General features: G+C 36.3%; 2 protein-coding genes across 3 annotated transcripts in view; both read left to right on the forward strand.

Moving 5' to 3' along the window:
• The first annotated feature begins 220 nt into the window (after positions 1-220).
• LOC116736920 (tetraspanin-8-like) lies at positions 221-8,876 on the forward strand. Its single transcript, XM_032589809.1, has 9 exons — positions 221-395; positions 2,223-2,291; positions 2,365-2,481; positions 2,740-2,814; positions 3,436-3,531; positions 5,655-5,783; positions 5,870-5,902; positions 5,983-6,066; positions 8,154-8,876. Exons 1-9 carry the CDS (start codon positions 336-338, stop codon positions 8,298-8,300), a joined length of 810 nt encoding a protein of 269 aa, XP_032445700.1. The 5' UTR covers positions 221-335; the 3' UTR covers positions 8,301-8,876.
• Positions 8,877-11,501: 2,625 nt separating this feature from the next.
• Positions 11,502-25,277, forward strand: part of ptprr (protein tyrosine phosphatase receptor type R) — a 34,328-nt gene continuing 20,552 nt past the window's right edge. Inside the window, exons 1-6 of one of the 2 annotated variants that reach the window (XM_032589821.1) lie at positions 11,502-11,752; positions 11,842-11,938; positions 17,310-17,596; positions 24,128-24,241; positions 24,318-24,464; positions 24,545-24,694. In XM_032589821.1, the coding sequence (XP_032445712.1) occupies positions 11,851-11,938; positions 17,310-17,596; positions 24,128-24,241; positions 24,318-24,464; positions 24,545-24,694 (786 nt within the window). In that variant the 5' untranslated portion in view covers positions 11,502-11,752; positions 11,842-11,850. Of the gene's footprint in view, positions 11,939-17,309; positions 17,597-24,127; positions 24,242-24,317; positions 24,465-24,544; positions 24,695-25,277 lie in introns of both variants that reach the window. The other variant, XM_032589820.1, reaches the window with a different exon arrangement.

Genomic DNA, 25,277 nt, shown 5'->3' on the forward strand with positions numbered 1-25,277 from the left:
TTGCTTTCTAGGACTGAAAATGACGCAAGAAAGAAAACGTTGCTCCTTCTAAACTGCCGTTGGCCTCATTTTGTTAGTTCCCGACACTCGGAGCTCATCCTGTCGGGAATTTTCCACTCCTTTTCCCGGAGAACCTCTGTAGCTTCAGCAGCTCCCGGAAGTGACGATGCTAAGCTCCGGATAGGTGAACGGAAGCCCCGCCCCCTCCTTATATAAACTAAATTCGGACTTGTTGCTCCTGGGTTTTTCATCGCTGCTGCTTGCTCGAGGTTCTCCAGAACTCCAAGTTCTCAGTTGAAGAAAGTTCATTTTCGGTGCCGTTTTTAGCCGCAGCCATGGCCCAGATAAACAGCTGCCTCAAATGGACCTTCATCGGGTTCAACTTGCTCTTCGCGGTAAGTTGGGATGTTTTAAGAAGATCCAGAACCTTTCAGAATTTAAAGTGCGTAGTTAAAGCTTTAGTGGGTTAGCGCCATTTATTCTAATTTAACAAATGCCAATAACCAGCTTAACCATTTAAAAACTGTCATATTTAGAGTTTGTGACTAAACAAAGTGTATTTGATGCTAATAATTTATTTAAAAAGTAAATAAAGTCCTCACCTTTAATTTATTCATGTGGTGATAACTGAAGTTTCAGTTTCGTATATAAATTAGGACCTTAAATCGGTTCTGGTTCAAAATGTAAATGGTAATCTGATTATTAAACACTGAGTACAGATTCGTTTTACAGTTTGTAATTTAACGCTTTTAAAAAAATTAAAGTTGAATTTTTGTCATTTTTGTCCACTCTGACTCAGACCCAGCATTAAAAACAAAATTTTAACTGTTAATATGGCTTCTAAATTTTCTTAATACTAAAGATTATAAAACAACCAAAATAATGATAAAAAGCACAAGCTGCTCAAACAGAACAAAAGATGTTAAACTAGACTTTAAAAATGTTTTGAGTAGATTAAACTTTTCATAAATGAAACTTCCCATGACTGTACAATCACCCATTTCTGTATTGCAGTATTATTTTTCAGTAAGAAAATGAATCATTCACTGCCATAAACAATTTGAATGCATTTGCCCTTTTTTGTTTTCATAAAACCTGCCGATCACTTCTTCACTGTAAAATATTTCAACTGTATTTTGTTTCTTTTTGTTTTGTACTAAAGCGGCTAAATTCTAGTCAATTCTTTTAAAAAAAAGCGTGAAATAAACTTAACTTTAACTTTAATTTTTAAACTTTCCCATTTATTAGATAAAACAACCCAGCATTGCGTGTGTTTTAATTCCACTTCCTCATGAGATAAAATATTTCATATATTAAAACAATAGAAGTTTTATAACTGTTTAGACTTGAGCTAAGATGGTTCCTGTTCCTGTTTTGTTTTTTAAACATACAGAAGTTCCTTTTTTTTTAGGCTTGTTTATAAAATCTGCTGGTTTTATCTGCGCTCGGGTTTCCTGCTGACGCCAATGTTTGCTCAGGGCAGGACATATTCAGGCGTCTGCCGCACACTTCAGTTTTGCATTTAAACCTGCTTTTCTTGTTCAGTGAAATAGTTGCATGCTTTGTAAGGTAAGCTGTAGAGTTGCCAGTTGGATATTTCAAAGCATTTTAGTTTCTAAGCTAACACAAATCAGCTCAAAATAAAAAAAACACCTTTATAGTGATATTTAGCATGTTTATTTGTATTTATGTCAGAGTTTGTGAGCTTAAGAAAGATGTTGAGGTGGGGAATATGGTTTAATGAGGGAATAAGTTTGATCCAGAGAAAATCATAAAAGAAAATCATCAATTTCTATGTTTCATTTTTTTCACACCACAAATTTAAATATGTTATTATTTTTAAATCCAAGTCTCTGAGAAGGTACGTTTATTTTTGGCATCTACAGCGTCTTGGATCATCTCCAGTTATCAATATGATTGATAAATCTGGAGGAAAATATCCCACACTGACTCTGGATCATTAAAGCAACAGTTTGTGGTCTGAAAAATGATGATTATCATCTAAAAGTATTTAAAACTGGTTATTTCTAAAGCTATTTTCCATCCTAGCTTCAATACTTAGATTACCTTTGTTCTGTAAAATCTTTATTCTGTTTATGAAATTTCAGCTTTAGGACATTTAATAAGCTGATTTTATGTAGCTTTCACACCAAAACTGAATCTGTGGTTTAAAGAGTTTTAAAATGAATCTTTGTCTAAAATTAACTAAATGTTTCTTCTAGCTTGTCGGAGCAATCATCCTCTGCCTCGCTGTGGTCTCCCAAGTCCTCACCAGCGGTGAAGATGGTGACGTAAGCGCTCACACTTTGTTTACTTAGCTGGAAAAACTCAATTTGAGCTACAAATCTAAACATATGACTGCAGATGGAGAATCGGACCACTGGGCTCGTCTGCCTGTACATCATGGGGGCCGTCACCATGCTGCTCGGCCTGCTGGGAGCCTACGGCGCTTACAAGGAGCACAAGATCTCTCTGATTGTGGTGAGTGCATTTTCAGATGAAATGGAACGTTGCAAGTTTGGAGTTTCCAGTGATCTCATCTGAGATATTGCATCATGCAGAGATCTTTATTTTGAAACGGCGGTCATGTGTTTGTGTGACACTTTTTTACTGAAATTATTTGCTCAATCTGTGTAAGTTAGCTTAATAACTTAAAAAGGACCAGGATGTATTCATTTGGTTCTCAGGTTAGGTGTTGTTGTGTAATTCTGGTTTGAATTGTTTGTTTTCCTTCTGCAGTTCCTGGTCTGCATGGTCATTGGGTCTTTGGTGATGATCCGATCAGGAATCCCAGCAGCCATTATTCGTCCTGAGGTAAAATCTCTTCTCCTCCAGCCGGAGCTCCTAACTAGATCGTCACGTTGGTGGAAATAATATTTATGATTTGCGCTCTAGTGTTAGCATAGCTAACTTTTTATTTCGGCAATGCTTATTAAAAACTCAAATTTGTTTTTATCCAGGTTTAATTGTGGCGAAGTAGTTGTTTCCAGACGTAACTTAATTAGAAAAGGATAAAAAAAATCACATTTGTAAAGATTTCTGTCATAAAATAGAGAAAGTTAGAACAAATTTTTTTTTATTTACCATTTTTTGTTAACTTAAAACTTTTAGCTAAATTAGCTTCTTTTTTAGCTTCTGATGATATTGTGTAGTTGTGGTGCTTTAGCATTAGCATCGCTAACTTTTTAGTTCGTGATCCCCACCACTGCTTATTCACACTAAAAACTCAAATTTGGTTTTATTTAAGTTTAAATGTGCATAAATTGTTGCTTTCAGACCTATTTTAATTAGAACAATGTGACACAATGTAACCGCGGCAACAAAGTGTTGCCACGGTTGCCATGTGATTGTAAAGACTTTTCTATTATAAATTTGTGTCTGATTGAGCTGCATTGTGTTGTTTCTGCCTCTGAATGAATCTCTGCTGGTTTGCAGGTGGAGGGATTCCTGGTGGAAAAGTTCAGGACCCTTCTGCCTCTCGACACGGCGACGATCCGAGAGAAGCACTTGGTCGACAGCCTGCAGACTCATGTGAGGCTCATTCCTCTTTCACATAGAAGAACTAGAGATGTTTAAGATATTTTAATGGAAGGGTGAGGATGGAAATGGTGCAAAAACAAGCTTCAGAGACGTCTGACACTTTCAAGCTTTTTTGTGTGTTGTTTAAATGTTTCCATTCTCCTCTTTTCTCATTTCTGAATAACTCTGAAACCCACCAGAAAACCACACTGCACATCTAACATCAAAGACTTCACATGTTTTTAAAGTATTCTAGAAACCTCATCCAAATGACCTACTTCAGTCTGAGTCCCCACCTGTTCCTCAAGCCAACCGTTCAGGGTTTACGTGATTAACAGAACAGGAGACAAAATGGCTCCTGTTGTTTACCTTTCGGTCGTTATAAAACTTCGTTCTACCTTTCTGCTTTCTGTTTTGCTGAAGGGTGATTCAGAGTTTGGTCACACCCACATTCACTTCGACTGAAAAGAAACCAGAACCAAAAGTTTGATCTGTCTTACTCTCTACCTAAGAAGAAAAAAAAAGTGTTTTCTCAAGCTTAATTCATTTGTATTTAAATCATTTCATGCCAATCTTAGCAAAAAGTAATTTTTTAGTTGGTTCATAAAGATCCAACTTTGTGGAACCAAGAATTCCACAAAAGAAAGATAAAAATGTTTTATTTATTTTTGTCATTAGGAAGGAAACTTTTCATATTTTCAGAATATTTTTTTTGATTAGGAGAACTGACAGCGTACAGACCTTAAGTTTATGATAAAAAATCTTTAGTAGTATTTTCCACATAATATCAACATGTATCCATCCACTTTATTGTAAAAAAATGTATCTTCATTTATTTTAAAACGTAAAAATAGAAACAAAATGATGGTTCTTTAAACATGAGAACAAATTTTCTTTGGATATTCATCAAAATCGATAAGCAGTCTTTTGTGAAAACATGTAGCATTTGTGTCTCTAAAAAAGTTTTATTTGTTTGGACTGAGGCCAGCACGACTCTTTAAATTATAAATAATTAAATTTTTTCTCTACTTTAAAACAGCACAATCTTCAGAGATGTGAACATCAACCATCAAACATGGCCGACATCTATACTTTTAACCACAACCAGAAGGTTTTACAGTCAGGCGTTCACTCAAAGTACTATGACATACTTCCTGCAGGAATGTTTTTTATCCTCCTGTGGTAAAAGGTTGACGTGAAACTAACAAAAGCTACACTCAGCTCCTGCTGATATGCATTGAGTAACTGATTATTATTGGTTCAAGCAGCTCGGCCAATGGCAATCTGATTTTAATCAGACGAGCGTGCAAAGGCAAGTTTAGAAGAAAAGTTTGCAAAAACTGATAAAGAAAATGGAAGCCGTATTTAGTTTGGTGCTGCTGTGCATCCAGGAAGCCTCCATTTCAAATCCTCTGATGTTATTTTAGCTTTTGTAGATGCTAATCTGCTGCCCTCAGTTTTACAAACACTTTGTTGCCACGGTTACACATCAAAACTGTCCAAAAGTTACAAAAAAACAAAACAAAAAAAAGATGCTGGTGGCAGAAAAATCTGTGTTGGTTATAATCTGGATTATTTTAGTAATCGATTATTCTGACCATTAATCAGATAAAGAATTGACACATTCATTTAACCAGTTAAGGCTCTTTTTCTTTTTTACAATATCAGGAATGTATTAAAAGATGCAAATAAAAAAAATATTAAATTCCCTTTTTGAATAAGCAAATAAATATTTTATTGCTCAAAATGCAATATGTCAACCCTTTAGTGAATTAGAACAAGGTGGAGAGTTTTTTTTGTTTGTTTTTTTACAATCAAAGGTGTTTTCATCTTAAATGCAAAATATATTTTTATCTTTGCACAGTTTAGGCCTAATTACTGCTTTGAGTGTTGGGTTTTTTCATCAAATGGCCTTTTTTTAAGTTAATGATTAATCAATTACTAGATTAGTTGATTATTTCAATTATTGATTAATTGTGACAAATCCGATTAATTGTTTCAGCAATAATCTGCATCATTCCAATGTTTTTCCAGTTAATGTGGAGCAGCTCCAGTGGGAAACACCTCACATGTCCTGCACGGCAGCAGAGGAATGATGGTTTGTTTTGACACTCCTTCTTCTTCTGTGGTTTCAGTTGCACTGCTGCGGCCTGTTCAGCTACACAGACTGGAACGAAGACATCCCGTCCTCCTGCGATTGCCCCTCCATCGAGGATGAGGAACCATTTACATGCAAGCTGGTCCCTGGCATGAACCGCTATCCTGTGAGTGTCTGCGCTCACATTTGATCTGATTCACATTTCTATTCGACCTGGAGCCACTCATGACTTGATGTTTACGTCTCTTCCAGTTTCTGAGGCAAAGCAGGTCCATCTACAGTAAGGTGAGTAAACTGGAGCTGATTGACCAACCTAAAGGTGAAACGGGTCAGATAAAGAAACTGCTTCTCCTTTCCACCGGCAGCCATGTGTCCCCATCGTGATGTATTACGTCCTGCTGGTGGCTGACATCTCACTGGGGGTCATCTTCACTCTGGCTGCTCTGGCTGTGAGTTCACCCTTTGTCTCTTTATTAACAAAAAATACACAAAACATCCTTTTAGGGAGCATTCACACCAACCCTGTTTGGTCTGGTTTAATCCAACACTAGCTCGTTAGCCTACAAAGTTTGGTTTGTTTGGGTGTTAAAAAATCCTTTAAAAATCATAAAGTGGGAGTATTATGTGTTTTCCAGAACAATCAAATAACTGTTAACCTTCAGTTGTTTTAGAAATTCTACATATATAAAATTTGACTTATGAAAGCTAACATCCTAATTTAACACTTTGAAATTGGGGCTCTGTCTCTTTAAGAAGCTCAAGTTCCTTCTGAAACTCCGCCTTCAGGAAGTCATCACAACATGGCTCCTCTATTAACACTTTAGCATTTTTACCATCATTGCTCTGAGAAGTAGCTCCTATAATGAGCTCAGCAGTTCTCCCAGTTGTTTGCTAATTGGTGCTGGCTAGTCTGAAGGAGTTGAGTGGGGGAGGAGCTGCGCCTTGAAGGCGGGGATTGGTCCAACCAGGCGTTTTGCACACTTGACTTGACTCTGCTCTGGTGCAGATCAAGAAAGTTTGGTTGAAGTGAAATCTGGCACGATTCAAATGAATATGTGAACGCCAAGCAGACTGGAGACCGCTCCAAAAGCAGGAAGCGGACTGCAGGTCGGGGCATTCTGGGTAAATACGACCAAAACGAATGCACTAATTTATCGCTAGCAAGAGAAATGACTCGTGTTTAGCCAAGAACAAAAGAGAAATCTTCCAACCGCTGAAATCTGATGCCACTCCATTTTTGTTTGGATTAGATTACATGAAGAAGAAACTTGCACTCAATGTCTTCTTTAGAGGTTTTCAAGTTGCTTCCTGTAGTGATTCTTGCCGCAGCTCCCCCACAGGTGAGGAGGGGAACAGGTTTTTCAAAAAGCTAAAAATGTAACAAATGTTGCACTTTTTGACTACCAGACCATCAGGTGTGAAATCACCCTAAAAGTCATTTTAAATCTCACAATCTACATCTTTACAACATGATCCCTTACAAATAAGTTAAGCAATCACAAATAGCTCTTAGACTTGAGAAAATAAACATTAAACATAGAATTTTAAGTAGCAGATATTGTTTAAACTAAACTATTTAGAGATATGTTCCAGTCTTCTTTTGAGTCAACTTATTAATGTAAATAAATAACCCATTAGAATCTCATCTGAAGGTTAAATTCCTCTCATGGAGACCAGAAATGTGAACTAACCGTCCCGGCTGATAAAGTCTGCCTCCTGCCTGCAGTTACTCCCATGCTCAAGGTTTTTGAAATGTTTCACTTTAAAGGAAATCTTCGAGATCTATGACGCATCAGGACAGAACAGGTCCTAACAGATCCTACCAGGTCCCTCAGGATTGTTTTTCTAACAGACTGTTCAGTGTTGGCGCCAGGTTCACCAGAAGGAACCTAAATGGATTAAACAAGAGTTAATTTGGAGTAAATAAACTCTCAGATGTACATTTAAGGTCAGAAATATTGCCCCCCTGATGAAATCACACACAAATGATGCAATTTTATTATACAAAATTAGCATTTTGCATGTTTTTGTACTTCCATTTTGTCTCTACTGCTTTGAAAAACAGTCAAGATGCTTTAAAAACTCCACCAAGACGTTTCTTTGGTAATAAACGGACATTTTTGGAGTCTGAAAATGAGTCCTTTCAAAATTCTCCAGATAAGAATTCACATTGGTTGTGCCGTCACCTAGCAACCTAAGTAGAGTTCCAGGATGTTGAGTCACAGGGTGGGGGGGGCAGCAGCTTCTTTGGATTTAAAGTGACAGAGGCCCTAAAACAGCTAAACGTAGGCAGGACTGAACAAACTAAAATCTCATTAATTAAGAATAATTTTGTGCAAAAAATGTTATCAACATGATTTGTATAGGCCATAGACATATCCTAACTTGTTTAATTAAGCATAACAGGTCACTTTTAAGAGTTAATTTTGAGTAAATAAACTCACAAATGTTGCCCTATGATAAAATCATGCAATATTTCCATGTAAATGACCATAATAAAAACATTTCATACTTCGTCTTCCTCCTCATGGTTCAGGTTCTGGGCATGATTCTGTCCTCCATCATGATCCACCAGCTGCGTCATTCCAACAGAACCCCCGTCGTCCTCAACGTTCCCACCATCTTCATTCCAGGACCACCAAAGTACCACGAGCTGCAAAACGAACTCCCCCCTCCCTACTAAAGGAGCACTGCCACATTTCTGTTGTGCTTCAGGATGTTTTTCTTCTTCTTCTGCCGTTTCTCTGACTGCTTCCAAAGTGCCTTTTATTCCTCCAACAAGGGAGAAACTCTCCAGAGATTACTCTGCACCAGCTTTGAACGTTTTATTTTTAAACCATATTTTACGTTTTTTTAATGTTTGGTTTTAATTATCTGGGAGAGTTTTAAGAAAAATAAGATATTTACTTTCATCTGTTTCTAAATCATCATGCAAAAAATATTTTAACAAGTTTGGTTTACTATTAAGTACTAAAAGTTAGGAGAAAGCCATAAGACATTTTCATCATCAGAGTTCTAACCTAATTTAGTTTTTATATATTAAACCTCTAGATATGCAGCTTTGTGTTTGTTTAACCAAAAGCAACTTCCTTGCACACTTAATGCCTTCTAAAGGAGCTGTTTAAATTTTATTTTTAATAACAAAGCTTAAAAATTGACAATGAATGTTTACAAACAGGAGTTTGTTTCTGCTTGTTAACCTTTTTACTGTAGACAGATTTCTGTTTGGGCTTAAAGGGAAATAAAACTATAAAATAAAGCAATGTTTGTGGTGTTTACTGATTTAAAAAATCGTCGGACTACACTAAAGCAATTTGCAGCTCTGAAGCATAAATGGTTGTAAAAACAAAAAGTTTTCAAAAAACATGGAGTCAAAAATTTGCAAGAAAAAAAATCCAATTTTGAGATTAATCTCAGAAATTTTCTAGAAAAAACAAGAACCTTCCTGAGTTCTAAAAGTAAAAAAAAACTCAAGATATTTTTAGCTTAATCTCAGACATCTTTGAAAGTTTTAAACTTTTAAAACTCATAAATTTCTTTTCTTGGAAATCTGAACATTTCTGAGCGTTATCTAGCAAATTCTCAACTTTTCAAGTTAAGAATTGCATTGTTTTTCTAGAAAATTTCTAAGATTAATCTAAAAATTTCAGAGTTTATTTCGGCAAAAAAATTTTCCTTTTGGAGATCAGAAATGTAAATTTTTTCTCTAGAAAACTTTTTAAATCTCGAAATTACTGACTTTTTTTCCTTGCAAATTTTCAACATTTAGAGCTCAAAATTTTCATATTTTTTTTCTATGAAATTTACTTTTACTCAAGAAAATGTTCAACTTTTCATGTTAAGAACTGTCACTGTTTTTTCTAGAAAATTTCTGAGATTAATCTCAAAGCTTCAGAGTTTTATCCAGCATTTTTTTTAACCTTTGAGGTTCAGAAATTCAAATTTTTCGTAGAAAAATTATTAGATTAATCTTAAAATTTATGAGTCGTGTGTGTTATCAGTGGTTACGGTTAATAGAGCATGCAGCAGTGAGTGTGTGAGCAGATAAAAAATGATAAAGGACACAAAATCACACAAATATTTGAATATTTTTGTACAAATTTAAATAATTCAAATGCCTGATCTCAAGTCTTTTTAATGATATGCATGTTCATGCAGGAAGTTTCCACAGCTGTTTGACCAAAATCCCATGATCTCTGTGTGTACACGGGTCAGACTTTTCCGTATGTGACATCCAAACTAGACGTTGGGGTTGTTCTCGTTGGTTTTTCAAATCGGGAACAGGGAAATAGCAAATTCTGGTTTCAAATGTTCTCCAACATCCAGAGGAAGAAGCAGCCTGTTTTGGGATTAATAAATAAATCTGGGTCTGTTTCTTTAACCAAAGTATCAGTTGTTGCTATTAGGTAACAACTGCAACAACAGTATAAGATACTGTTGTTGCAGTACATCTAAACTATAAGATAATGAGTGCTATTAAAGTTTGGCAAAAATGGTTTTATAACGCTAACATTTTTAAGAAAAATATTAAAACAGCTGAAAACCAGTGATTTATTTATTTAAAGCGCCATCTAGTGGACAGAAGACTCAAAAGAGCGCTAAGAGGCCTTTTCTGAACCAAACATTACTGAAAAATATTTAAATATTGTATGTAAAAGCTCAGGTATTTTAAAGAAAAACATTGTTATGGTATGTCATAATCATGAGCTACATTAAACAATTTTGTTCTTGCTGAAATGGGTTTTCATATAAACTATATTGTTAAATCTGTGTTTAAAGTGTTTTATATGATTAAGCCAGAGAAACCTACGAAAAATACAGTTATCCAAGCACTGTTACCTTGTATAAGGTACAAGGTAAACTCACTCGTTTACCTTGTATAAGATGAGAGCAAAGACTGGAACTCAGAGCATCTTGACCTGCGGAGTTTGTACATGTTGTTTACACCCAAAAACAGAAGTGCAAAAATATTCGCCAGACAGACTGTGAGAACTGACTTCTCCTTATCTGCACTACTTATAACTGCAACTCGCTCGGACAACATAAACTTAATTAATCCTTCACTAAAACAATTATTACTAATTGTCAAAAATAGACATACTTCTAATACATTTTAAGTTCCCTGAAGAGAAACGAACTTAACTGCTGGTTTTCTGTAGATTGATAAATATTAAAAGTTTTTCAAGATATTAAAAATTATTTTAGGTGTCTGGTTTGCAGTTCTTCCGCCATCAACCTTGACTTTCCATAGTAAAATCTTTAGCTGTAGCAAACAAAGAAATCTTTGGAATATTTAAGCATGCAAAGTTGGTTCTAGCCCTTACCAACATTCATATTTCCCCCCAATTAATAACTTGTATAACTTTGAAAATGCCGATTTCTACCCTTTAATGTTATTCTGGTCGCCAAATCTTAGGGTATTTTTTTTGTGTTACACCACCGGCAGCCATTTTGTTTTTCTAATTTCGACGACAGCAGGAAAAAAACAATATCTATTCTTATAATTATATCTTAGTTTATAGATAAAACAAAAAAGTTTTGTCAATTGATAATGCATGTTTATGAAATATAACGCTTTTTAACAAACAAGTATGTTATTAAAGACTGGTCCAGTGGTAGAACGAAGGAGGCGCGAGCTCATTTTAGCACTTAAGCTAGCAAAGCTGTAAAGGTAAGTTGAGTTCGAAATTTACATTTAAATTAATTTTGTATTTTTTAAAATTTCTTGGTGAAAAATGTCTTGCCTGTAAGTGAGTGCATGTAAACGCAATATATTTTATCGGGCTTATAAAGGGCTAGTGGATAACCGTTACTGTAGTCAAAAAGAAGTATTTATCGATTTCCTTTAATGATTAAAATATTTCCAACACCAGAAAATTATGCTGTTATTGAAGATTTCTCCTCCCCTTCCTTCTGTCTCCCCTCTCCCATCGCCAGCCTCCACCTGAGCGTCATCTTTCCTCATTATCTCCCAGACACGGATGGAAATAACCCGTCTCAGTTCGGAGCCTCCACCGCCTCCACCACTACCTCAGACCGGCTGTTCCCCCATAGCTCAGGCCGCTGCAGGACACTGCAGGACGGGGAACGAGCGGTAGGAGCCCCGGCGGCGGTGCTGCGACGGCTGCTTTCAGCGTAAGCAAGCCTCTTCTGCTGTCCTTGATGTTCCTTGACAGCGCTAAGAGGAGCTTCAGAGAGGCAATTTGTTTGAATCTGACCCACAGAAAGGCAGCATGAACCGCAGCAGACGAAGAGGAGAAGGAGGTTTCTTCACCATGTTTTTCTCGCTGTGTTTAATTTGGACACAGCTGCTGATCCCAGGTAAGCGTCTGCTGGCTGCATGCTGCCTCAGACGTCAAAAAAACAACAACACAGAATCAACCCAACATTTTGCTAAATAAATGTGTCATTTCCGCAATCTTCTTAAAAATAACCAAAAATGCCACTGCTATATGTAGATCTGACACTAAATCAATCATATATCTATGCAGTTTATTTAAAATGTGTTTTATGATGGGCATTTATTTATATATCGCAAATAGACTGTATTTGCTGTGTGTAAAAGCAATATAAAAATATTCTAAATAATTGTAATATTTGTAAATAAATTGTTTCCCTACTATAATCCATAATATTCAAAATCTAACTGTTTTTGTTGTGTTAATTCATACCAGATGTGTCAGTTAAAGTGTAGCTTTAAAAAAGGAGAATGAAATGTAGTATTTTTAGCTTGGAGAGATATTTGAGTCAGCTGCAGAAGATGCCAGCATCTCCACTGCGTCTTCAGGGGCTGTTCAGTGATGCAGTTCCTGTGTGAACGCCTTAAATCTGAATATAGGTCAAAGGACCTTTATACTGAGTCCTCATAAAAACCATAATTTACACTGAAAGCAGCTTTTATTTACATGAGCGATGAGAACATTAATCTCAAAGGATGCATTAATTCAAATCTAGAAAAACATTGTGCATTCCCATTCCCATTACATCTGGGAATAGTTGTAGTCCGTTTGTAATAAAAGGCTTCTGAATATTTTAAAGGTGAATAAAAAAGAAAAACAAAATAATATGCAAACCTGATTCTTACAGACATAAAAGATCAGTGGTGGTGCCCAAGTTGTTGTTTATTTGAGTCAAAATTGACTCAATCTTTGGAAAATTAATGGGTAAAAAGATTATCTTAAACTGATGCAAAAACTCCAATGAATTTAGTTGTTTTGTAATCTCTGGTAAAGTTTTATTTTTGTTTGAATCCATGAGTTTTTAAAGGTTTCAGAGAGCTGGATGTTGTCTGTTTCTTAATGGAAAAAATAGTATTAATAAAAGCTGAGAACCATGTGGAATACAAGAACTAATTCTTTAATTTGTGGACAGGAAATCAATTGTATACTTGAACTAGTCAGATAATTTTTGCTGGATTCAACTGTTTATGTACAGTACCCTCAAAAAGATTTTATTATTTTTGTAAAAATGAAACACAGAATATAATTTACCTTCTGTTTATGTTTCAGATGGGTGGTAATGTCAAACTTTGGTTAGATTTTTCTGAAGATCTGTAGATTTGTTTTTAAAACCAAATGTGTTGTAGTAGTAGTATATTTAACAAAAATGATCTCGTTTGATATTATTTTAGCCAAATCTTATATGAAAAGTAAAATATCGTCTGTAAACTTTACTCTGCAAAAACTTTTTTATGACAGAACTAAACTTTTTTTCTGTTTTTAATGGTGGTACACCAGGATATTATAATGAAAGTTTGATTCAATATGTGCAGCTCTATATTAAGTTACAATAAATTTGACATTTTGAATGATTAGATTTATTGCTAGTCAATTAACTGACACTGATTCACTTAAAAAGGTGGAACATTTCCTGAAAATCTAATGGAAATACAAAAAAGTAACTTTTTGACCCAAGAATTCCAACTTTAAGATGCCTTAATTTGTAACAAATGTTGATTATTTTGGTCTGCCTAGGAAGGCATTTTCTCCTCTTTAGATAAAATTTTTAGAATGTTGCCAACATATTTAGCTAAATATCTAAATTTATATAAACAAAACAAAACACAGATTTATCTAATGAGGTTTGTGTTGATGTCAAGTAATGAAAAAGATGAAAAGGAATAGTAATTAAAGTCTTCAATCAATGTAATAATTAGGTCTGGATGGTGTGACATAATATCAGTCGATATTGATAATTGATAATTAGTTTTTTGTCTTAAATATCTGAAATACTACCAAACTAGTGGAGTAACGTTTCCTGTTTCATCCAGTTTTCACTCCGCCATCTTGGTTTTTTTTTTATTTTTAAGCAGTTATGAGGCTAAGCCTGAAACTGATGCTGCACAAGTTACTCAACTGGTTGTTGCTAGGTAACCAAGGTTGGGGGGAACTTGAAACTGCTTATTACCCAGCAGGTTGTTGCTAGGCAACCGAAGAGCAAGTGAGTTAATTGGTTCCATGAACCTAACCTATCTTAGTTGGCTAAACCCTTCCCTCTGCCTACATCTCCCAGAATGCTGGATCGGAGTCCATTGAATATTCACTATTTTAAATATTCAACTCATGTATTTTTGTATTGTTATTGATCACAAAATATATTATTAATTTATTATTCAGGCCTAGTAAGAGTATCAATAGCTAATCTCACAAGGAGCACTAGTTCTTCCTCAGTAGTGTTTTATTCTAATAAATATATAAAATATGTAATTTTCTTTTGTATATTTCATTCATAATGATGTTAAAATGTCTTATATTTGAGGTGTGAAACCTGCAGAAACCCAGCAAGGTTACTGAAAACCGTCTGAAATGCTCAGTCCTTCATTCTCATCTTGATCTGTGAGATAAGTTTTTTTGTTTTTTTCCTGTCAGGCGTTTTCCGTTGTTGGTTTTGGTCATCTGATGATGACTAATTCCTGCTGTAATTCCCTCCTGTAGGCTCTCACTGTGTCTCCAGTTTTAATCGGGGTCTTCAGGTTCGCTCTGCTTCAGGAGGAAAACAGCTGACATGTTTTATCCTGTGGTATAGTCTTGGTTCTGGTTGTTTATTTCATTTCTGTTGTCTTCATCACAGTGGGTTTGCTTCTGGAGCGATTTAGCTGATTAGATGGAGAACATTTGATTAGTCTGTCGTGGTCAGCAGGTCGTTCTGACAGAGAAACTGGGAGTCAAATTCTGGTTCTTGTGATTGATGATTCAGCTGTGAGGCAGCAGCTGTGATGCTAATTACTTGAGAGGAGCAGACTGAGCTTCCAGCATTTTCTACACAAAACACTCAACCAGTCTGCTCGTTCTCTGCATTTGTACTAATATCGGAAAGCAGATGATTTATTTCAGCTGTGTGACAATAACAAAAGGAGAAATCCAATATGTAATCTCAAAGGAAAAGGAAATGCCTCACTCTATTTGTCTCGTAATTCACTTCCAGCCTGAACAGAGGCATGATGGCTGCTGTCCAATCAGAGCTCACCTCAGCATCCTGCATAGCAACCAGGACGCTGTCGTTAGGTAGGAAAAAAGTGAGGAGGGGATGGAGAACGCTGAGTCAGGTTCACAGCATCTCTGAGGAGTTAAATGCAGATTTCAGCTGTTTTTTCAGCCAGAAAAGGTGAAAGATATAGAATTTATTTGGCTTTAATGTAATTGCTGACATTTTGAACCCAAGCTATTTATTTCCTGCTCCCTCAGTTTTATTTAATTTGTTGCTATCCATTCATTTCTGCTTGTCAGGCTTTTACATAATCCAAAAATTGATTTTTAGGAAAGAAAAATCTGCTGTCAGAGGAAATGTGACAATTTGGACAAATGTGAGTGGGTCCGTTTGTGTATATGTCACAATATTTACCAATATCATCGCTAGATTTTCTAATATTACTCAGCCCTACTCTATTGATTTTGATGCAAATGAGAACATGGCATCGATTATATTGAGATATTGATTGTTTTAATAACTAGTTTTCGCTGTATGAATTGCATATATGATGATGGCTGCCAAATCTGTTGGTAATGAAAGCTTTGGTCTTCAACTTTAAAACTATAACCGATCCTTCTGTCACTGTGTTTACACTTCATAAATGATGTAGAGTAGAACAGCTGCAGCCGTAACAAATATAATCACTTCAAAGTTAGAGAAAGTTTGCAACATTCAAATATTTGTAATATTTAAAGCTTAAAAGCCCAACACAACACAAACCACACACACGTATATAATATATGTAATTGCACAGTTACCACGAAGAAGAAGACAACAGGAAGTAGAACCTTGGAAGAAGACTCTGAGCTCTACTTCCTTTTTCACAAAATATTAGCAAAAATGGAGTGGTGTCAGATTAGGGTTAGGGATTTGAGCAGTTCTAGTTTTAGGAGCAGCAGTTCTCGCTGCATTTCTATTGACCATATAATTGCGCAAATTGGAATTACAAAGATAAAATTGCTTAATGGAAACGGGGCCAATTTCAATAAAAAGTTTTTGCACTAATATTAGGTGTTTTTTTAGCTGTATTGAAATTGGTTCATTTTGCAAAACTGCAATGGAAACTCTTGTTTTCTAATCACATCTTGTGACAATACAGTCAAGATTGGACGTGAGCATCAATACCTGCCGGAAAAACTTCCTCGATCATAAATGTTCTTATAGTTTTTCTTTTCTTTCTCACTCAGTGTAAATAAAGCTCCTGAATGAATTATTCAGGGCTCGTCTTCCTGGCGGTTGGTTGGGATTTCCTCCATGCTGCCCACAGATCTGAGCGCAGAGGCAGATGTGCTGCGTTCTGCTGTCTCAGCCTCTCTGTGAGCCGAGTGCGATGCGTTCGAGGTCGACGTGTTTAACAGCAAAAAGACACAGAACGCTGTTGGTAGCCAGCGGTTTAAAAATAAACATTGAAAGGCTGTTTCTGCTTCATCCTCTTCCTCTAGTCTTCGTAGTCAGGATTAGAGATGAAACCGTTACTGGTTTTACGTTTTAAATGCATTTATTAACCCAAAACGAGTTTAATTATGGATTGAATGAGAAATAATTCAACAAATCAACAGGTAGAGTTAATTTACTGTTATTTAGCTTTCATAAATATAACAAGATGCTGTGGTTCAGAAGATTCCTCAAATTTTCTGAATTTTATTTTTTGACAATGCTCAAGTTGGACAAAAAAAAACAACAAAACACTGAGGATTTATTTTGTAATTACAGTTTTCTAACTGAAAAGCTTTCTTCGTTTTATTTTAAAAATGCTTTCTACTATAATTAATTATTTAGTTTTACTGCTTGTTTATTGGCCTTTTTTACCTGCTGTTTAAATTAAATGTAATATTTAGTTTTGTTAAACTTATGTTTTATTTGTTTAACTTCTACTACCATGTGTTTCATATAGTTTTTCTGTGTTTTTGTTTATTTTATGGTTTTTGTTTAGTTATAATTGTTATAATTTTTTCATCCCAGTTTTACAACTTTCATCAGGATTTAAAAAAAATAGTTTCTTTGAATTTGTATGTTCATTTTCATCATCAGACCATCTGCATTCATCTTCATTTTATTCTTTTTTCAATTTTTTGCCTTGTTTAACTCTGTATTTTTATGTTTTTAATTTTTCATTGCTTCCTGTTATAATATTTTGTTCCTGTGGATTAAAGCTGCCCTATAAATAAACACTGATTGATTTATTGATTGATTGATTGAATGTCTGCTATCATCTTTCTCTCAGAGTATTTCGCTGGCGGTCCGTTCCCGACTCACCGTCCGGGTCGGCACGCTCTGATCACTCAGAGAGATGCGAATGAGCTGCCGGAGTCTCGTTCCCACCTCCATCTCCATCGCCACCACCACCAGCACCAGAACCAGAACCAGCACCGGTCGGCCCGGCCCGAGTCTCGGCTTCAACACGAACTCGGCGCCCGGCGGAGCTTGGACCTGCTGGAGCAGCTGCATCAGGATGTGGAGCCGGACCACTTCGGCTGGCGTGTTGTACCTGGGGAATATGTGGTTACCATGGTGAGTGCTTTGTAAGCCTGTTGCAGTGATCAGTTCATAAACTGATCTCATGATAAATTAAATGAGCTCCATATTTTCCATTTTCTTTATGGTTTCAGTTATGTGTGTTTTTATTTCCGTTTTAGTCATGTTTTATATTTAATCTTTAGAGTATCTTTCGGTTCCAGTGTAGCGTGTTCTTTACAAAATTAAATTGTATTGATCTCTGAGAGGGCCTGCCTTATTATGCCATTACCAGCAGATTACTTGAAAATGATCTCAAAACAATATTATCATTTATCACAATAATTTATCGTCCAGCAAAATTGGCTGTTGCTTTTTTTTTTTTTATTGGTTCAAGCCAGGGCTGAACAATGAATCAATAACAATGTGTATCGTGATCAATATCAAGAGATAATACGTCTGATAGAATGTTCAATAGGTTCCCTGAACTCTGATCCAGAACCGCAAAGCATTCTGGGGGATGTAGGCAGAGGAAAGGCTTTAGTTAACTAAGCTAGGTTGGTGGAATCAACCAACTCACTCACTCTTTGGTTGCCTAGCAACATCCTGCTGGGTAACAAGCATTTTCAAGCTCCCCCACCCCAGCTTTGGTTACCTAGCAACAACCAGTTGAGTAACTTGCGCAGCAGCAGTTTAAAGTTTCACTGCTGTGCCTCATAGAAACAGGTATTTATTGTGTCGTTTATTTTTTATCGTGATAAATTTCTCAGAAGAATTTTGGTTTATCGACATGATAAATTACAATTATTGATGTTTAAAAAAACTGTCTATCATCAGGATTGTTAGTTTTACTATTTTCTCAATAATAACTTCAGTAAATATCAATGAATTTCAAAATACAATGAAATGCGGTTAGTTTGTGTAAATTAATGATAAAAAAATCACATTTCTTCATGTAATTTGAAGATGTTGTAAGATGTGTATTACAAATATGAATAATTTCTAAGACCAGTTTTTGTTTGTGTGGCTACGAGTGCCATACAGCTAATAGTTCTTATCGTAATTTTTATCATAATAACAGTACCACTTAAGATCCATATCACTCAACCCTATTGAAATAAAAGTCACTTTTTGATAATATTTTATGTGACTTGTAATTTATGTTTTTAGAAAACAAAGCAAGCTCCACTGTTAACCAGATTACTGAAGCACCTGAAATCTGTAGCTGTCTTCTCGTTGGTTGGTTTTTAAGGTGGTGATGTCGTCTTAGAAACATGTTAGAGAAGGTCAGGGGTCAGAAAGCAGACAGCAAATGATTGATCACATGCTGCAGAGTTCTCTATGTATGGAGCTGCAGTCTCTGTTGCCATAGCAACGCTAATAGCGAGCGAGCAGACCCAGTTCCCTTCACAATGGGCGGTTGTGTAACTCTTAGATAAACAGCAGTGACCTTCAGAGACAGACAGAGACACGGGGGACGCGTTTGGGAGACGCAGGTGTTGAGGCAGGTGTTTCTCGCCGCATTCGTCCTGCTATTGTTCCAGTTACCGAACGCCGAGTCGGTCCGACTGCAGCTCACACGCTCTCACGAGCCTTTCTGCTGGATGTCAGAGTTCTGCAGATTTTCCCAAATGTTTTCTGAAGGAATCAGATGTTTGTTTTGGACAATTTTTACTCAAAAAATGCCTACAAACTTGGTTTGGCATTTTGACTTTTTGTTAAATCTTAAATCTGGATTCTCCTTCACTTGAGGCAAAAACATGGGGCTGATTTTTTTCATTCTGAAATTGTATATTTTGGTGATTGTAGCCTGACTTTACCTGACTTCATCTGTTAAAGTGGAAATTATTTTTGCACACTTTGCAGGGATGTACTTGACAACAGAAGGAAATCTACAATCAACTATTTTCAATTATATTTACAATCAACTTGCTGCAAGGCACTGTTGCCTTGCAAAGAAGGTCCTGGGTTTGATTCCCGGCCCGGGGTCTTTCTGCACGGAGTTTGCATGTTCTCCCTGTGCATGTGTGGGTTCTCTCCAGCTTCCTTCCACAGTCCAAAAACATGACTGTCAGGTTAATTGGTGACCCCGCCTCTAGGCACCAGCACCTTTCCCAAGCCCACTAGGGACAAGGGTGAGGAAAAAATACTGCAAATATTTCTAAAAAAGCACCACAAAATTAGCTATTTTTATTGCAAAATCCTGGAAGGACTGATTAAATAAACACAGAGATTCCCTAAAGTTGGATTCAGTCTTATGTCTAAGACATACGATTTTTATTCAAAAAATCAATCTGTCAATCTTAAACATAAGACATACGGAGCAGAATAAGATTATTCATGCTATGGAGCTTTATTCTAAATAACCAGTTTATTGTTTTTTTCTGACCTTTTCTTTGCTTTTACAAATCAGTCAAGATCCACAAATTTGGCTTTTGACAAAAAAATTTTGCTAAAAAAGTATTTTACAAAGACATTTATTTGTCAGTATGTTCACAAAATAATGACAAATTTATGACACATGAAATTAGTAATTGTTCAAATGTTCACCTCCCTTTAAAGTCACCGACTTAAGTCAACAGAGGCCCTGCCAATTAGTGCTCCTTCGCTACCAAAACACAAAATCTTACCAAGTATTTTTGGTCTAGTTTCTACTACAAATGTCTTATTGCACTTGAAATATGATACAGCTAACCTACAAGAAACATTTCAGTGAGATATGAGCTTTTAAAAGTCAATATTTCCTTAAAATTTATTTTAAAAGTTCTAGTTCTACTGGCAGATTTTTTCACTTATGGGAAAAATATCTTGTTATGAATGAAATAATCCACCAGTGGAATATTAAGGAAATATTAACTGAAAACAAGCTTTTACATATCACTGAAAACTTCCTTGTAAGTTAGATTTGTCTTATTTCCAGTGTAATAAGATATTTGTAATTGAAACTAGACCAAAAACATTTGGTAAGATTGAGTGCTTTTATTGTTATGAGTGATGAACTTTGCATGATTTACTGTCCAGTTGTTGTTGAGTAGAAAAACATTTTTGGCTAATCTAATAATAATAACTAATGTCATGACTCAGACATTAGTGACTGTCTGAGTCATGAGCTTCACTTTAACAGATCTATGAACCACTAAACCATCAAACTCGGCTTTCCATTTGCTGTTTTTCAAGCATCTTTTCTCCATAAACCTGAATAAAATGTCTGGATCTCTGCAGAATAGATGCATTTAGAAGCTACAGGGTATTAGCATAACCACCGCCAGCAGATCCACAGTCTGCAGACAGAATAGTCAGAGGTGTCATGGCCGCAGATGCATCGTGGGAGTGGCGACAATCTGCAGAAACCTCCTGTGGAATCTCAAAGACAGATGGGAATGCTGGCAGTCCGCAGACGGCAGTGTCTCTGTTTTTAATGTTCAGTTAGGAAAATAAAAGCTGCTCTTTGCACAGATTGAGACTTTCTGTGTAGTCACATGACCCGGGGTCCCTGCAAGCTGTCTCTCTGAAAAGCATCCTCTAATGCGCTTAGACGTTTCCCTTCAAGCATTCAAGCTGAGAGAGACCCTGACATGCGGTCAGCAGGTCATCTGCTCATTCAGCTCTTAAAAAGAGCATAGAATGCGTTCATAAATACGATTATTCTCATTTAAATCTCCTTAATTCGTCCCTCTAATGCAGCAGTTTGCATAACAATTACAGTAATGTGATGTAACAGGATGTAAGGGAGAGAAACTTCAGATGGTAACCTGTTACCTTCCATCACATTCCTCCAAGACACCATGTGACCTTTGCTTCTCACAGCATGCTCCGTTGTCAAGGCAACAACGCTGTGAGTCGGCACATTTGTGTTCAAGCATTGGAAGCATTTACTGATGTTTATAGTTTTTATTTTTATTTTAAATAAATGTTCTATTTGTTTATACCATCTTTTCTTCTAGTCACATAATTTAAGCAGAATTTCAGAACCGTTTGAATAGAAAAATCTCATTAAAAATTGTAATTTCTCTTTGAGATCAATAAAATATTTTTGAATTAAATAAAAAACTTGCATCTCTAGATGACATAAAAGAAAACCAGGTTTTAGATAAAAATAGAATAATTTATTCATATCTGGAAGTTCGTCCGTTGATGCATGTTACTGGATTAGACATCGCCTATTAGCTCCTCTAGCTAGCGTCGCACACCTGCAGGCGCCATTACTACACATTGAGTCATGCCACAAAACCAGACTGTTCCAATGAGCAGCAATCTGTCAGAACATTTTTTATTTCTTATCCAATTTCTATAGAATAAGGCAGTTAATTGTGATTAATTAACTACAGACAATTTTTTTTATCTTGATTTGAAATTTGTAACAAAATCGCACAGCATTCTGGGAGATGTAGGCAGAGGAAAGGCGTTAGCCAACTGAGCTATGTTGGTGGAATGAACTAACTCACCGCAGTTTCAAGTTCCCCCCAATTTTGGTTGCCTAGCAACAACATGTTGAGTAAGTTGCACTGCAGCAGTTTAAGGTTTCGACTCATAATTGCTTAAAAATAAAAAATAACATTGCAGAGTGAAAACTGGATAAAACAGGAAACGTTATTTCACTAGTTTGTTAGTATTTCAGATATTTAAAACAAATAAAACTAATCGATAATTATTGATATTGACTGATATCAAACAATTGTATTGTGCTATTTTTTCAGCCATATTATCCAGCTCTACCTTCATTTAAAAAAACTCAAATTTTTGTTGTTTATTTTGAAAATAAAATATTTTCATATTAGTATTTTTATATTTTATCCACAGTTTACCTCTAGAGGAGCTAAAGCAGTCGTTATCCGTTAAAAAGTTGTTTGAATCAGTTTCTCTGTCCTGGAGGCTTTAAAATGTCGTATTGATTGCTAATTGCTGACTAATTGATTGAACCCTCTTCACATCCCTGAGTGCACTTTGACCCCTGGCCCTGTCCCCGTTCCAGCCGGGCTGTTGGCTAATTACGGCCTATAACTGCTAGAGTGTGTGTGGCTTAGACAGAAATAGTACCTGATCCCAACAGGAAGCACAGTGGGATAATGGCATTACTCGGGCGACGGCCAATCAGGTGGAGGGTTGAGCTGTGTCAAGCTCTAAGCCAATCAGAGATCAGGGAATGAGTAGATCAGGAAATGGAGCGAAAAGTCCCCGGTCGCTAAGTGACAGGCGGCTCGCCTCCTTTCATTCAGAGAAAAGCTTCGCGTGGTCGGCTTGGTAAGGTTGTTGACATTGTTTATCTTACTTTATTTTAGCTTTTACCTCATTGTTTTTAGCTTTTTAATGTAAAGGCGTTTTATTATTTGTCTGTTTGTTGAAGAGTTTAAATGACTCCGGGGCGGTTTTCTGCTTACACAGAAATCCGTGGATTATTGCTGCCTGGAGATTTTACAGAGAAAATCTCAGAACAGAAAAACTTTAGATTTTAAAGATCAGTTCAAACAGAAATCCAGGTGTAAACTGATTGTTATTTTAAAATATTTGTAATATTATTGGAGGATTTCTCTTGGTTAGGCTGTTTTTCTTTGAGTGTAACCAGCCGCAGTCTGATAACATCGGCTCTGTGAGCTGCAGGTTTTGTTCCTCATATTGAATTAAGTGGCAGCAGAACATGTTGTTATTTTAGCCATTAGCAAACAGCCACCCACTCTCCCACACACGCACACAATAAGACACACTGGGATGTTGAAGCAGCCGGTGGGCTTCAGGTTGGTGGACAGAAAGCTGCAGAGGTCAGACTTCTTGTTTGTTTTCCTCTAATCTCATTTTAAAAAGCAATCTGATATTCTCTGAGTATGTTCTGCTTTTATTCACTTAGAGGAAACGATAAATATCAGCTCAGTGGGTTTATGGATAAGTTCAGGACAAATAATAAAGGCAGAGTTGATCTGCATCACTTTTGGATCATTTAATATCACAAAGGACTGTTTGGAGTGGAATAATTGTTACATTTTTGGTGCTAATTGAATATTTATCCAGTTGGACAGAATCTCAGGACAGCAGATGCTCAAACTGGACACTAATGATTTCTAAAAGCAGAGTTGGGTAGTAATTAGCTACAATTAGTAACTTGCTAAATGTAGCTAATTTAATACATTTAACTAGTAACTAAATATGACTAGTTAGTAGCTAACTAAATTTAGCTAGTTACTAAATGTAGCTAGAATGTAGCGTCCAAGTGTTTTGTTCTCGGACCAGTCGGGTATTTAGGGTGTAAGAGAAACGTGTCAAAATTTTATTTTAGTTTACCTTGCCCCTGCTGTAAAATGTAGATACTATCATAAGATATTGTTGATAAAAGTGATTAATTATATCATATAAAAGTGAACCGAAATTGTCTTTAATTAGTTCATTTGTATTGTTTTTATCTCCATTTTCAAACATTACCTTGAAAATGTTTGAATTTTTCTGTGGGAAAAGTTTGCAAACAGTGTGTTAATGGATTCCTCTGAATATTTGAGCAGGTATGAAACTAATTAATCATAGCTGTTAGCTCTAAAAGGGAAAGGAGAAAAGTAGCATCCAAAGTTCCAGCCTGTATTTAATTTGTTTTCTTTGTTTCAGTACTTGGCTGTGGGAGTGAGGAGGCTGAACATCAGTCACCTCCTGTGGTTCCGGGATGGCGTAGCGGCGTCGCTCGGCGTCGCTCCTCAACACGTTCACATCAACAAGCTGAACGTAAGTCTCCCCCTCGTCCCAGTCCGTTTCATCTCCGTATTTCGCTCACTTCCTGTTGGACGGACGCTCCTTACAGGCCAGAAACGGCATCGAGCTCTTCGTCTCCTCTGAGAGGCGGGACATCTTTGAGCTCCGCCCTGCGAAGGAGATCGTCCAATCACTGAACCGTAGCGTCCTTCATCACCATCTGGCCGACTTCGGCATCACGGCGGTCAAACCGGAGGTAAATGTGTAAAATCCCAGAATCCTCGGCTCTTTTTTTGGCGATGTTCCGACATTCCGCCATGTTTGCTTTCCTTCCAGTGCTGCAGAAACATCCCAGACTCTTCCCCTTCGTCTCCGAAGAAAAACGTCCTGCAGGACGATCAGAGGGATCACGCATGGAGCAGAGATGGCCTCTACAACGTTGTCCTCTTCTTCACCTTCTTCCTCATCATCACCACCTGCCTAATGGTAAACCACACACACATTCATAGAGGAAGAACTTTCCTCTGCAAACCCAACTCAGTCTGTTGATAAACTACATGATAAAAAAGTCACATTTTTCCACTCTTAGACTTTGATTATGTTGAATATCAGTAAATAAATCAACTTATTTGGTCCCCAAATGGAGTAAAAAACCTTCAGATCATGTTATGGTAGATAAAAAAATGTAAAAAATCTGATTAATAAGGTATGAAGAGGAATTTACCACCACTAGGCTTCAGTATCACTTCCTGTTCTTACCCATTCCTGTACCTCTGTTTCTTTAAATAATATAGTATAAAAAAGTTGTATAGCATTCAGAGATTTTTTTTTTTTTACAATATTGCTTATAGATCAGATTATCAGAAAAGATTAAAAGTGCTGAGCAAAATAGACTTCATAGTATTTCCTGGTCTTTTTCTGCTGACTACTGTCTCTTGTTTGTGACAGAGTTATATGTCCAGATGAAGATGTTTTGTTTTTTGTTTTTAATTCGGAGAATTAAGTCATAATATTAAGAAAATAATGTTGTAATGTTATGAGAATAAAGTCATCATTTTATGAAATCTCC

The sequence above is a fragment of the Xiphophorus hellerii genome, chromosome 17 (assembly GCF_003331165.1).
Source record: "Xiphophorus hellerii strain 12219 chromosome 17, Xiphophorus_hellerii-4.1, whole genome shotgun sequence".
Classification (NCBI taxonomy): Eukaryota; Metazoa; Chordata; class Actinopteri; order Cyprinodontiformes; family Poeciliidae; genus Xiphophorus; species Xiphophorus hellerii.